The following is a 14786-nucleotide window of genomic DNA, read 5'->3' on the forward strand; positions in this document are numbered from 1 at the left end:
AAAAAAAAAAAAAAAGAATTTACAACATCAAATAATTCATTTCTCCTCTCAAAATCACTTTTATTAGAATATTTACACATGTAAATATAACAAATTTAAACATGTGTAAATGACAAACTTACAAATGAAATTTAAACGTATAAATGAAATTGTATTCAAATAATAATGAAAAGTGTAAAAAGAAATTTTGAATTTCAATTGTTTTTTAGAAAGTTCTCGCGTTTTTTTGTTTCGTTCTCACGGTTCTTACGATATTTAGCGTTCTCATTTAAACTATCCCTTAAAGATAATATAAAACCAATCATTTTTATTTGACCCGTCTAAAATAAAACACAATCTTCTAAAATACTCTCTCTATATATAGACATATAAAGATAATGTAAAACCAATAAATAAATTAGTGATTAAAATATTATAGTAGAAGTGGACAAAAGTTTTGATCGTTCCAAGCGACATGGCGAAGTCTGTTTTAGTTCCACATTAAAAAGCCAGTTTTGCTACACAAAATTTTATATAATTTACATGTTCATTTTATTAAAAACATTTCGACTTATTTCTAAAAATTTATATCTATATCTATTAATATTAATATATTAATTAATATTAATAGAAGGCTGGAAATGAACAGTGGGTGGACACTTGTCCACTTGCTGTTCGCTGCTATTTTTTTTAATTAAATTCACATTTTTTGTTTGTGTTTAAAAGTTATTATTTTAGGATCTTAGAAGACATACTTGTGATGGTTCACTGGCTTAGGCAGTTGTTGTTGGTTGTGTAAGCTCAGGTTCGAATCTTTGCCCATGTATTTTTAATCCTTTTTTAATTACTTTTTCATTTTAATTTTGGTTTTAATTTACTCTTAAAGAAGGAACACGTGGTGTTGTTGAGTGATTTTTTATCAGTGACGTGTACTTGCTGGTTATTAATCACTTTTCTGCATGCTTTCTTCTGGGTTTTACTTGGTCCTTTTCTTCTGAAGTTTGGCAGGCGATCGTGGTAATGTTGTTGTTACTTTCTTTTTTTTTTCCTTCTCCGGTGTTTATTAGGGTTTCTAATGTTCTTTCTGCGTTGTGCATGTCAAGTGTCTTTTGCTTTGTGCGTCTTCATGTTTGGGGGTTGCTTTGATTGTTTTAACGGAGAAAATGACTTTTGTGTATGGGGATTAAGGTCTGATTTAGGGTTCGTGAAGTTTTGCACACCAGGTGTTTGATAATTTGTCTAGCTTAATTTTTATGCTTTTTGTATGGGTAACTTGGTCTGCAATTGTTTATGGCCTTTTGTTAATTGGTTTACGGTGGGACTTCATGATAGGTATGTATGTTGTGTCAAGAACTCCATGCTTTCATCTCTTTTTATATCTCCTCATTATCTCTAAGGTCTTCTCTTTTTTATTATGTAATATAGTATTTTCATTCTTGACTAATTTGGAGAAAAAAAGGTTGCTACTTCAACAGGTCTTGTGTGATGAATTTTTGACTAAATTTAGTGATTTTGTTACTTTAGAAAATTTTCTATGTATAGCAATATATTACTTTGTTATTTTTATCATATGATTCTTTGGATGACCGGTATTTAAACTATATATGAGCCCGACCAACCCAACCCGAAACCGGTTCCGACCTGAACTCATACAGAAAACCAAAGGGGAGTGTACAAGTTCATCAGATGCTTTGTTTGGAGGAGGGTATGCGTCGGCATTTGTCCATCAGATGTTTGCTTTGTCGAATGCTAACACCTTTCCAAATGCATGAGATGTTGTGTGAAAACAAATTTCATTTGAAGGAAAATACTATGCCACAAATTTAGAATAGGATTGGGATTGGGGAATAGTGGTACCGTTCAACGGTCCAACAGCGTCGCGGGTAGTGGCGGACCTACGTTATAATAAGGGGTAGCCTCCGCTACCCCTTGACCCTCCGGCGACAGTGTAAATTATTTACGTTTTTTTTACGTTTTTTCGATTTAGTTACCCCTTTTTTTGAAACGTTACCCCTATAAGGATTTTCTAGATCCACCATTCGTCACGGGCAAGGGCGCCAAGTAGAAGTTTCCGTTTCCACTACCTCGCAAATTGTTATTGATTGGTGTCGTCCAGTGTTGCTAATCATCTTTACCTTTCCTGCATTGTGTGGTTTAACATTCAGAAAGAGAAATTGGAATATCACATATTAACAGTTATCTATGCTATTCAAAATTGGTGTATTAAAGTAAATAGTAGGTAATTCAGAAAGAGAAATTGGAATATCACGTATTAACAGTTATCATCTGCAAGCTCTAAATAGGAATAATGCATCTCATTCTCCCACTAACGTTAGTTTCAAAACCAAAACTCTAATAATTAATATATTTGAATTAATTGAGACAAGAGGCTGTACATTTGTACATATTTGATCAGTTCTACTTTTAATCAAATATATATATTATTGTAATATTTAGAACACTATTCATTGGCCAGGCTGGTGTCGGTTTTTACCTTTATGTACCGATAACCGTACCAGCATTTTCGATACCGGTACCGGTTGACACAAGCTTACCCAACTAAAAAGGTCAACAAGCTAATAAAAGTATCCAGAAGTGTTTTTATTACGGATGCTTTGATCCGTTTTGACCTGGGCTCGCTTTTAGCCAGCATGATTAACATCTATTCAGTATTTTTTTTATTTCGTATGATGTATGTTGGGATGGAACTGTTATTTGGATTTTTCCGTTATTGTGCTTCATTTAGAATTCGCTTCACTAATGTTTTGCTGACTTATTTGATCATTTATTTGTTCTTTAGTTACTCTTTGACTCGAAGTTGTTTTTCCGCGTATTTATGCAGGTATGTGGTTTCTCTTTTCACCTATTTTACATGTTGTTTCATTTGTTGTTAGGTGTATTTTTTTGGCAGTAGTACAGGCATATATTTATTAATATTTATTAGGGATTCTAATACATTATTAGTACATGCATATATTTATAGATATATATTAGGGGTTTTAACCACATTATCGTCTTAGTATCCGCAGTTCAAACGACCCCGTATTGGGTCGTCTTCAGCTGAAGTTGCGTCTTTTTCTAATGCCTCTATTGGGGCTTCCTCAGTCACGCGTCGACAGACTTCTCATCGGAACACGCTGCTGCATTCCAGAGCCGCAGTGGCTGCTCTTAGTAACGCGCCTACTGGTTTAGTTGGTTTTCCTAATGTTGGTTTGCAATCCCCTGATTATGTTGATATGGGGTCATGTACAGAGGTATGTGAGTACTGTGGTGCTCTTTTTTGGTTTGAGGAGCGGTTAACGTCTTTCCCAATAAGTGGTCGTCCGCGGTATAATCGTTGTTGTCGGGGTGGTAAAATTGAATTGCAATACCCATCTCAACCACCGGATTTGTTAAGAAATCTGTTTTCAGATGCTCAATTTATGTCGAATATTCGCGCTTACAATGCCATGTTCTGTATGACTTCGTTTGGTGCTATTGTGGATGATGCAATAAACCAAGGTGGTGGCCCCTACGTGTTCAAAGTTTCCGGCCAGGTTTCGCACTGGTTGGGTTCTCTTTGCCCGTCTCCCGGTGATGGACCCCGTTTTTTGCAAATGTATGTTTTCGATAGTGAACATGAGGTTGCCAACAGGCTGCGGTTTTTCCCTGCTATTGACTCACACGGTCCTGTAGCAGAAACTGTTGCTGCAATTTCTCAGATGTTGGATGATGTAAATCCATATGTTCGCCTGTTTAGATCCGCAAGGGAATTATGTTCACGGACAGAGATCCCAGATTTTGAAATCAGGCTTCATAGTCGCGTTCGCGACAACCGTTATGCTACCCCTACGTCACATACTCTTGGTGCCATTGTCTGTGATAATAGTCAATTATCGGCGGATTTTGATGTTATTATTAAAAGTAAAGATAACATCCCGCATAGGGTAAGCAAACTGCACCCATCTTACATGCCCTTGCAGTACCCACTCCTTTTCCCACGTGCAGAACAAGGTTGGTCGCCTAATCTTAGGCTCACCGGAACTGTAAGCGTACTTCCTGATGATCAAATGTCTGATGACCGTAAATTAACACCAATAATGTTTTATGGTTATCAAATGCATGATCGTGAGGACGTGTATACCCACATACTTAGAGCATCCAGGCTGTTACAACAGTATTTGGTTGATGCTTACGTCTGTGTAGAACATTGTCGCCTAGAATACTTTAGGGCCAACCAAGATGAATTCCGATGTGAGTTTTTGCAAGGTGTTCATGACGCAATTTCGAGAGGGGATACCGAGGCGCGTAGCATAGGAAAACGTGTTATATTACCTTCTTCATTCACGGGCGGGCCAAGGTATATGTATAAGCACTATCAGGATGCGCTCGCAATATGCCGTGTGCATGGTAATCCGCAGTATTTCATCGCTAGAGTCTTCCAAATGAAGGTGCGCACGTTTGTTAAACATTTGCGAAAAAAGAAACCATTTGGAGATGTCACTGCAGGTAACTATAACTGTACCCAATATTTATAGTTTTTACCTATTCTGTGACTTACATACTGAAGTATTCCTTATTCTCGCAGATCTATACACAATTGAATTTCAAAAAAGAGGCTTACCACATTGTCACACACTTTTATGGGTGTCCAATGCATATAGTATTCGCAATGCAGAACAAGTTGATCACTATATATCGGCTGAACTTCCTGATCCTGTTCTTAAACCGGTTCTGTATAGGATTGTCACTGATTGCATGTTACATGGCCCATGTGGTTTAGCGCGTATGGGTTCCCCTTGCATGAAAGATGGTGTTTGCAAAAAGAGTTTCCCCAAACCTTATGAAGATGTGACGCGCTTTGATAATGCAGGTTACGTACATTATAAGAGGTCGTCGACGTGTGAACCGTTTCTAAAAAACGGCGTTCCTCTAGACAACGGATATGTTGTTCCGTACAATGAAAATCTGTTAATGCATTTTGATGCGCATATAAACGTAGAGTATTGTGGGTGGACTATGCTTATCAAATACTTATTCAAATACATCTCCAAAGGTGCTGATCGTATTTAGTTTGCGTTAACACGTGATAGACATCGTGGAGATAATGAGGCAGCTGACATCCCGGAGGTCGTAGACGAGATAAAAAATTATACGGATGGCCGATTCATATGTCCACATGAGGCAATGTGGAGGATATTTAGTTTTCCAATACATCACAGAAATCCCCCGGTTCAAGTTTTAGCTGTTCACTTGGAAGGAAAGCAAAACCTTACTTTTAGACAGTCGCAACGACTTTTGGATATTGCTAGCAATTCAAATACCGGTAAAACAACCTTAACAGAATGGTTTGTGAGTAATGCCAATGAGATATCCGACGGGGGTAACTCTGGTTTGTCGGGTGTTAACCTACGGTACATTGATTACCTATCAAAGTACCGTTGGGATACATCATCAAAAAAATGGATACAAAGAAGAAGTAAAAGGGAGCCAACAATCGGTAGGCTTACATATGTGCATCCAACATGTGGAGAACTATTTTATTTAAGACTTCTACTTAATTTTCAAAGGGGATGTTGTTCCTACGCAGATGTACGTACAGTATCAGGGATTGTAATGCCAACATTTAGAGAAGCGTGTGAAAGGCTTGGCTTGATCGGAGACGACAAAGAATGGGCCACCACTATTGAAGAGGCTGCCGAATGGGCAACAGCTGCTGAACTAAGATCTCTCTTTGTTTGCATGCTCCTTCACTGTGATGTTTCAAATCCTCGCAGATTGTGGGAAGCAAATTGGAGATGTATGTCTGATGACATAAACCGTAGTATAATCCTTGCAGTTACCACCAATTCAGGCGTTATAGACGATCAGGATCTACAACAATATGTACTACAGGAATTGGAAACTCTTCTTAATACAAACTCAACTTCAAGTTCATTAGTTGAGTTCGGTCTACCAATGCCGGATGCTTCTGTGGTTTCAGCACTTGGGAACAACCTTCTTTTAGAAGAGAAAAGCTACGACAGAGACGCCTTACGCGCTGAACACACCAGTCTCCACGCAGGCCTTCGGCCAGGACAGCTAGTTGTATACAACGTAGTCATGTCTTCAATTGAGAATGGAACTCAAAGTCTACTGTTTGTTTACGGTCATGGTGGAACAGGAAAGACATACTTGTGGAAAACAATCATTGCATGTCTTAGATCAAGAGGTGAAATTGTACTTGCTGTCGCAGCATCAGGCATCGCATCATTGTTGCTTCCATCTGGCAGGACTGCACACTCTAGATTTAAAATCCCCTTGGAACTAACTGAAGAATCAGTTTGTTACATAAAGAAGAAATCAAACCTATGTAATTTGCTTTTGCAAACCACTCTAATAATATGGGACGAGGCTCCAATGAGTGATCGCAGATGTTTTGAATCCCTTGATAAGACACTCAAGGATTTAACATCAAATACTTCACAGTTTTTTGGCGGAAAATCAGTTTTGCTAGGAGGCGACTTCAGGCAAACCTTGCCAGTAAAACCCAAATGCACGAAAGCCGAGGTTATCGCGTCTTGCCTACCCAGTTCATACTTATGGAAACATCTTACTGTTTATAAGCTCACTGAAAACATGCGCATAGAATCTATTTCAAGAACCTCAGCCACAGGAGCACAGTTGCAGAATTTTTCAGAATGGCTCCTAAGAATAGGAGACGGGAAAGAAGGTGTCGTTGTGGATTTTGAAGAACCTGACATCAGAAAAATTGAAATACCACCTGAATTCATACTGAAGGACCCCAATGATGGCCTTCATAATCTGGTTTCTTTCATCTATGATGCTCATTTACTGGCAAACCCGACACCAGCTGCAATATCAGAACGTGCTATTATATGCCCAAAAAACGACACAGTTGAGGAGATAAATAACTTGGTTCATGCAATGTCACCTGGGGAATGCACTTCTTATTTCAGCACTGATTCAATGGTTCCACATTCAAACGATGGCGGCGAGACAGATGCTATGTACCCGCCTGAATACCTGAATGTGCTTAATTTCAACGGTATACCCAGTCATTGTTTACGCCTTAAACAAAATAGCCCAATCATGTTAATGCGTAACATGGATCAGAAAAACGGCTTATGTAATGGTACTCGACTTTTGGTAACACAACTGCTTCCACGAGTAATCGAGGCCCGCATTATAACTGGAACGTCAGTTGGTAAGAAAGTATACATACCGAGAATCAATTTTGTGCACGACACCAAAGATCTACCATTTGTATTTACACGTCGTCAATTCCCGATTAAAATCTGCTATGCAATGACTATCAACAAGAGTCAAGGACAGTCACTTAAAAAAGTTGGGCTCTACCTACCAGAGCCTGTTTTTAGTCATGGCCAACTATACGTCGCCTTATCACGAGCTACCTCACCAAATTCACTGAAAATATTCATATCAAATAAGGCGGACGAACAGAACAACACAACATTAAATATTGTTTACACAGACTTGCTAGATGAGATTAATGCTTGACAGGTTATATTCCAAGTTTCTAATTATTAATAATAAACAAATATTGTACACATTAAAAATACATACACCCTATTATTACAGCTATGATAATTGTTTTTGCCTTGAAAATTAATATAACTATAAAATTATTAAATGTGTGCCTTTTCCCTTTAAACAGGTTTCTGAAAATGGACAACAACGGAATATCAGGATTGCGACCCAAAGGCCCAGCACCAGCGCTCGAAGTACGTGTCATTCGCAAGTGGGTGCCTAAGTATCGTGAAAACGAATTGCATTTTGTCTTCGTTGATGAAGAGGTATGTATGCTTATCCAAATTCTGAAAAAAAACTGCCTTAATAAAACTCTGATTTATAAACAATGTTTACACATTTAATTCTGTTTGGCTACAAAATTGCAAGGGAATGGGAATCCAGGCTTTTGTAAAAGGCAAAAACTGCAAAACTCTTGACTCAAAGTTATGCCTACAAACATGTTATCAAATAAAAGGTTACGGATGCACAGACCCAGACAACTTTACAAACACGTTGACCCATCCAGCTACAATGAACCTTGGAAATGCCACTGTCATCACCTCAATTCCAGACAATGAGAACATACCAAAACAATACTTTGAGCTAGCCACGCGCAGAAGAATGGAAGTTCAAGCGAAAACAGAAGGGATTGTAGGTAAGCGTTAGACAATGTGTTACCAACATATTAGTAAACAAGTTACAAAATCTTATAACCATTTATACAAACAATATAATAACATATTACATTGGGCTGCTGCAACGGCGAATCGAAGACAAAAAAACCCATGAGAATAGACCCTATGTTGTTCTATCACTCAAAGACTGCAGGTATGCTATTAAAAACAACCTATCTTACAATTTTTAAATGTCGTCACCAACACACTTACAACATGACGTGTTTAACAGCAACCAAGACGTTACGGTTGCACTCTGGGAAGAAATAGCCACGGTCAAAAGTCGGTTCAACAGGGCTGAAATAGAAGCTGGAGCAGCACCTGTAATACTAGCGATGACAGGATTAAAAGCAAAAACATATTATGGTAAGTAAACACCATCAAACTACAAATTCAATATACTTTAAACTGATACAAAAAGTATTGAACACCTAACCATAGGCACGCTACAACTATCTTCAACAAGTTCTACACATGTCTACCTCAATCCACAAACAGTAGAGACGGAGACTTTAAAAGAAATGTAAGTATAGCTGTAACAATTCGAGAACGAAATTAATGATTATTAACAAAACATAATGCCCTATCTCCTTGCTAAACAGGTACAAAAACTCAGATATGCAAAACTGGGAAATCACTACACCAACAGACTTAGAGGTTCCAATTTCACACCTACTTCAAAGCAACGCTAGCATAATTGTAAGCACCTCACTAAGCCCGTATCTATATACACCTTCAAATATGTATTACCGCATGTACAAAATGCAGGGCAAGAGTTTCATAATAAGGGGAAAAATAACAGAAATCATGTCATACAACGATTGGTACTACACCGCATGCCCTAAATGCCGTCAAACAGTGCTACAAACAGGTTCCAACTTGGTTTGTGTAGATGATGGAAACTTGGACAAGGCAGTTTGCATGTAGGTTTTTAATAAACTCAATTTTATAGGGAAATCACAAGATCCTAACGCAAAATGGAATGCAGGTACCGGATACCGGTAAAAATCTCAGACAAAACAGGAACAATCACCGGCACAATCTTTGATCGAGCAGCCAATCAACTTCTACAACAAACATGTGAAGAGGCGCTAACCAAACAGAACCTAACCCAACAACTCCAGTCGATGGAAAATAAGGAAGCGAAGTTCCAAATTCAAGTACAACCAGATCTCAAGAACCGTTCAATACGTTGCACTATCAACAACGCGAACTACCTGCATACAGAAACAACATACCACACCTCTACCAGCACACCACCTATAACAACCCCACAACCAGTAACACCGCCACCAAAAGGACAAAATATAAATTACCTATCACTAAACATGTATGTTCATGTTCCCATACATATTTGGTGTTGGTGTGCCAGTATAGATTTATCCTTGAATCATACTCAAAACTGGCACTTTTGCAATTCATTTTAAAGTACTAACACTTTATCTCTGCATAATAGGACGACTTGACTTAATAATCATTTAATTAATAAAGCATATGTTTATACTATTAACAAACATCAAGCCTAAACAATTATTAAATGCAGGTCTTGAAGCTACAACGCCGAAGGAAGCAAGAGTTGATGACACAACCAACTGAAGTACCAAATCGTTGTCGAACAAAGGAAACCACGTCAAAAATCCTTTTTTGTTTAGTGTAAAAAACTAAGTATGCTTTCCGTTTAGTATAAAAACTTAGTAATATGTAAACTGTTTTCCGTTTAGTGTAAAAAACTAAATACGTTTCCTTTTAGTATAAAAAACTTAGTAATATGTAAATTGTTTTCCATTTAGTGTAAAAAACTAAATACGTAAACAAATCTAATACAGGACGTTGCTAACTTTTCCACTCCTTAAAAGCATACAAACGCCTAACGCGCAACGCGCGACATTGAAAGTACTAGTTTTATTTAATTTACATGTTTATTTTATTAAAAACATTTCGACTTATTTCTCTAGATACTAAAATTCCATTTCTGGGAATATGGATGCCAAGAAAGATTACGGAGTGTCTATAAATAAACGTGATTTACGGGTCATTGCAGGTAAAAACTTGATAGCATTCAGTGAACAGGTTTCCATGGCTTTTAATCTAATTAAGTTTAAGTTGTGATGAATCGTTTTCGCATTTAAAAGTGATCACCGTAGATGATATGTACAAAATGCAACATATAAATCATATCAAATTAGGTATAAAAACAACCCTTTAATACTAATGTTGGAAAAAGTGTGTTTCTTTGTGTACTTTTGATTTTCAGGATTAAAAGAGCTTAAACGGACAAAAGGAAAATTAACGGCGAAAGCCAACATAAATATCAAGAAAGGAAGTTGGCACACTATACCAACCCTCCAAGCTTCACCCCAAAAACAAAAATAACAAACCAGAACTCAAGCACGGGGCCGTGCCATCCGGGCATGGGCCGTGCCTCATTCAAGATTCCCAGAGAATAAAAACAAACCGAAAACGACAAGGGGCACGGGGCCATGTCTCCTAGACACGGGCCGTGGTTAACTCTCAGATTTGCAAATCTAGGTTTGTACAACAAGTACAAGGGCCACGGGGCCGTGTCGTTGACACATGGGGTCGTGTGTGCAGATGGGCTGACAACAACATTAAATGAAGACACAGAAGAGAAGGACACGGGGCCGTGCCTGGTCGGCACAAGGCCGTGTGAAGCTACTGTTTTCAGCTATAAAAGGAGGTGCTTGGCTCATTTGCAACTCATCCCTTAGCAAACCACTTCTCTCACACATGTCATCGCTCCACCACCACAATACCACCATCATCCAACATCCATCCTTAGAGTATGTGTGTTGACGTGAGCGAGGTTGTGTGCAAATTTTAGATATATTTTAAGCACTTTTTACTCATGGATCAAGCTTTAAATTTATAAAACAAGATACATTACTACCACTCTACACACGTTAGGGCAAGTGCACCCATCGTAGACGTAGTATAGTGCTGGTATCATACTGAGGTCGTCGAAGGACACAATAGCTTTTAATATCGGTTTATCGTTAACGTCTAATCTAACCAAATTTTGATAAAAGTTTCTGAAAGTTTTAAAAAATAAACTAAAAATAAAAACGTAAATAAAAGGAAAAACGAATAGACAAGAAGGAATCATTTGGTTCCAACTCCTATTTTATGTATCCTTTGATGATTTCCGCACTTTGGGCTTTTTTAAGAGATTATCTTAGTTATAGTGGTAGACCCCTCTTGTAAAGGCGACGTTACCCTCGGCCATATTGGTCTGAGTCAGCATGGATACAGTCTTGCAAGGCCAGATTATTGAAAGATAATTAAATAAGTTATTAATGCGAAAAGTGGTAGGCCTCTCTTGTGAAGGCGACGTTACCCTCGGCCATATTGGTCTGAGTCAGCAGGATACAGTCCCGCAAGGCCGGATAAAGTTCTAATAGTAGTTAATTTATAAGGGATTACAAGCCGTTCTTACTTCCCCCGATTTGATGCTATCTGCCTCAAGGAAGTCCTAATAAGCTTGAATCAGGGCCTTGCATGATCTAAACACTGAACGAGAAAAGAACTTTACCCAAACACCCTTCTAACCCCCTTCCAGGCAGTTAACGCGCTTTATATAGACCGTAAAGACACGAAGGAGTGAATCAACAAAACATTAAGAAATGGTTAAATAAAGTTCACATCCAATATAAAAAAACTAGTTATTGAAGTCATTAATACATACCCAATTAACAAGTTGCCAAAGATTGGAAATCAAAAGTAATACATAAAAGATTTATCTTCACCAAGTGATGTAAGAGATTTAGCCAAGCATGACCTTTGATTGACAAGAACTCTTACGATCAATCTTGGATCCCGAGACTACTACTGTAACATCCCGAAAATACAAATTCTTAAATTTGCAATTAGGTTGCAAATAAATTAATAAGAATAAACTAACTAGGAGTGACACTAACCTAGTTAGTTGATCACTTATGAATAATTAAGAGTTAAATCAAATAAAGAATGAAAGATGAGGGGCCAAAAGTGTCTAAATGAAAACTATTTTTAATAAAATAACAAAACTAAACTCAAATCACACTTGCCTGTGTGTTGTTGAGATCGACCAGAAGCAGGGGCGACCCCAAGCTTCCCCAAAGCCCTAGTTCATCACAAAACTCACAAATTGAAGGTCCAAATCTGATCCAAAACGAAATCCGAGCCAAGATTAATGATCCCCATCGAAAGGAGATCATAAGGTATGCAAAATTTTACAAAAATTCTCTACTTGAAATTCTCATGAATTTAGAGAACTCAAAATCTGTTAATGCATGTGTGTTATGTAGATGAAATAAGAACATTTAAGTGTCTCGGAGTAAACCCTAGGCAATTACATGTTGAAATCATGCCAAATTTTAGTGAAATCCATGGCCACCATTGTAGGTGATTAGTGGGTTACATAGAACTAGATGAACACTAGGGTTTTGAATGTTAATCTAGTGTAAATTGATTCATAGAAATTGATTACTGAAAAATTTGATGTTTGATTCTATATGTGATAACTCGATTGATGTTAATTTTGGCTAAGCGACAAGCCATGAACTTGAAAATAAAATATATAAAATTCTGCCCTATAAGTGTTTGTAGAAATGACTCAAAGAAGGCTCGAAACTGAAATTTAAGTTAAAAACGCGTATTGTGATGTTTGGGCGGATTATGTAATATATATGTAATGGAAAAAGGAGTTCTAAACAAGCTATGGTTGAACTCTATAGGAAAAGATACCGGAGTGTCGGGCGGACAAGCCGGTGGTGACACGCGTTTGGAAGGAGCGGTTTAAAGGTACGTGACTTGTCGTCTCGTTACGTTTATGTAGATAAACCTAGTCGTAGATATGTTGAATATTGATATGGCGAAAAAGATGACGTTTGGTATGTCAATGAAGTGGTGTAACTCACTCGACAACCAAACGGGTCAAACTAATTAAATAAATATGCTTGTTAAAGTTATTGTTTAAAATAGCCATGCTGGAACGTCAATGAAGTGATGTAACTCACTCGACAAACCCAACGGGTCAAATAATGGTAGAAATTAGTCTGGCTTGTCATTAAAGTGATGGTTTTCACTCGACAACCAAACGGGTCAAAACTACGCTTTTAAATAATCTTGTGTGAAGAGACTAGAGAGTCTCGTATTGTGTTAGTGTTGGATAATAACACATCGATGAATTGGTTATGTTAATTTAAGTATACGAATCCGAGATATCGGGTCAAACGATATAACTTCATCATAAGTGTTGCTTAAAAAGGTATGCTTGAATTTTGGGGAAACAAGCATGAAAATTTTAATGTGAGTGTAAAGCCATGAAATGGTGCGGATACGCCAGGAATTTTAAGCCCGAGAAATTGGGTAATTACGTTTAAAAGGTTTTAGAATTGAAAAATGATACTATGCGCATATAGCTAATGGGTTGGATAATTGAAACAAGGATTCTGCGAACTATTCGTTTGCAATCCGGTTTTCGTTGTGTGAAATTTATATGGTTGGGTCCGAAATTTTATTACGGACCCATAGGAAAAAGAATCGGCTAAAACGGACAACCGAGTAAAAAGTTATGCTAGTTTAAAGTGTGATTTTTAGAAAATTCGGAGCTGGGCAGAAATGCAGGATTTAGACCTGCACCTGCTGGAAAATGGCCTCCCCCGCGCCACACGGAAGAAACCTTGGCAACTCCCGCGATACGCGAAAGCCGTCGCGAGTCGCGACGGATTTGATGTCTTTTGCCGCGACACGCGGCAGAACCCAAGATAAAAATTTATTATTATTATTTTTTTTATATTCTGATGCTGGAACTTGTTTGCGTACTGAATTTCAATGTCAAAACTAATAATATTAATGGTTTTAACTCTAGGTAATGATGGGGACTTTCTGGATGGCGATCAAGCATATTTTGAAGAACCGAACACTACATTTTGAAGCTTCCGCGCTTACCTAGTCTTGTTGCAAACAATGTTTTAATAATGTAATTACTTGATTTGGTACTTTTGGGATGTTAAACTCGTTGGTAGTTAACTACTAAGTTGACACTATTAAAACTCCTAGTTCGTATCCTTTAATGAATTGAAGTATTTTTGTAAAAAAAAAAATTTTTGCGTAAATTATATTAAAGTCCCAATTATATATGACGGGTGTTACAACTACACACTCTAAAAGATGAAATATGGATGATGGTGGTGGGTGTTGGTGTTGTAGTGGTGGTGGACTGATGGCAAGTATGAGAGAAGTGGTTTGCCAAGGGATGCCTTTCTCTTGAACCAAGAACCTCTATTTATAGTTGAAAACAGAGGGCAGACACGACCCTGTGCCCACCTGGCACGGCCCCGTGGTCTTCTATTTCTCTCCCTTCATTAACTGCAGATGTCAGGTCTTGTACTAACACGCCCCGTGGTGACAGAACACAGCCCCGTGGTGAGTGTACTTGTTGTACTATCATAGATTCTGCGAATCCTAGAGTTGACCACGGCCCATGTTGAGTTGGCACGACCCCATGTTACAAACACCACATTTTTATTTAGAACATCCATCCATTACAAACTAAAAGAAAAGCGAAAAATTACATATTCTTAAAGTCCTAAGATAGATTAGCCTCCTAATGACAAGAAA

At 37.8% G+C, this 14786-nt stretch overlaps 1 protein-coding gene and 1 long non-coding RNA gene across 2 annotated transcripts; both read left to right on the forward strand.

Moving 5' to 3' along the window:
• The first annotated feature begins 878 nt into the window (after positions 1 to 878).
• Positions 879 to 9914, forward strand: LOC110886151 (replication protein A 70 kDa DNA-binding subunit A). The gene is made up of 11 exons (XM_022133912.2): positions 879 to 996; positions 2780 to 2821; positions 7637 to 7775; positions 7879 to 8146; positions 8265 to 8319; positions 8398 to 8531; positions 8607 to 8688; positions 8768 to 8864; positions 8934 to 9088; positions 9154 to 9495; positions 9709 to 9914. The coding sequence occupies exons 3-11, from the start codon at positions 7647 to 7649 to the stop codon at positions 9713 to 9715; spliced, it is 1269 nt and encodes a 422-aa protein (XP_021989604.1). The 5' UTR covers positions 879 to 996; positions 2780 to 2821; positions 7637 to 7646; the 3' UTR covers positions 9716 to 9914.
• A 2333-nt stretch (positions 9915 to 12247) lies between these two features.
• LOC118483189 lies at positions 12248 to 14217 on the forward strand. Its single transcript, XR_004869825.1, has 3 exons — positions 12248 to 12382; positions 12899 to 12965; positions 14035 to 14217. It is a non-coding gene; the product is annotated as an uncharacterized LOC118483189 (long non-coding RNA).
• The last annotated feature ends 569 nt before the right edge of the window (positions 14218 to 14786 follow it).

Source organism: Helianthus annuus, chromosome 10, assembly GCF_002127325.2.
Source record: "Helianthus annuus cultivar XRQ/B chromosome 10, HanXRQr2.0-SUNRISE, whole genome shotgun sequence".
NCBI classification, from domain to species: domain Eukaryota; kingdom Viridiplantae; phylum Streptophyta; class Magnoliopsida; order Asterales; family Asteraceae; genus Helianthus; species Helianthus annuus.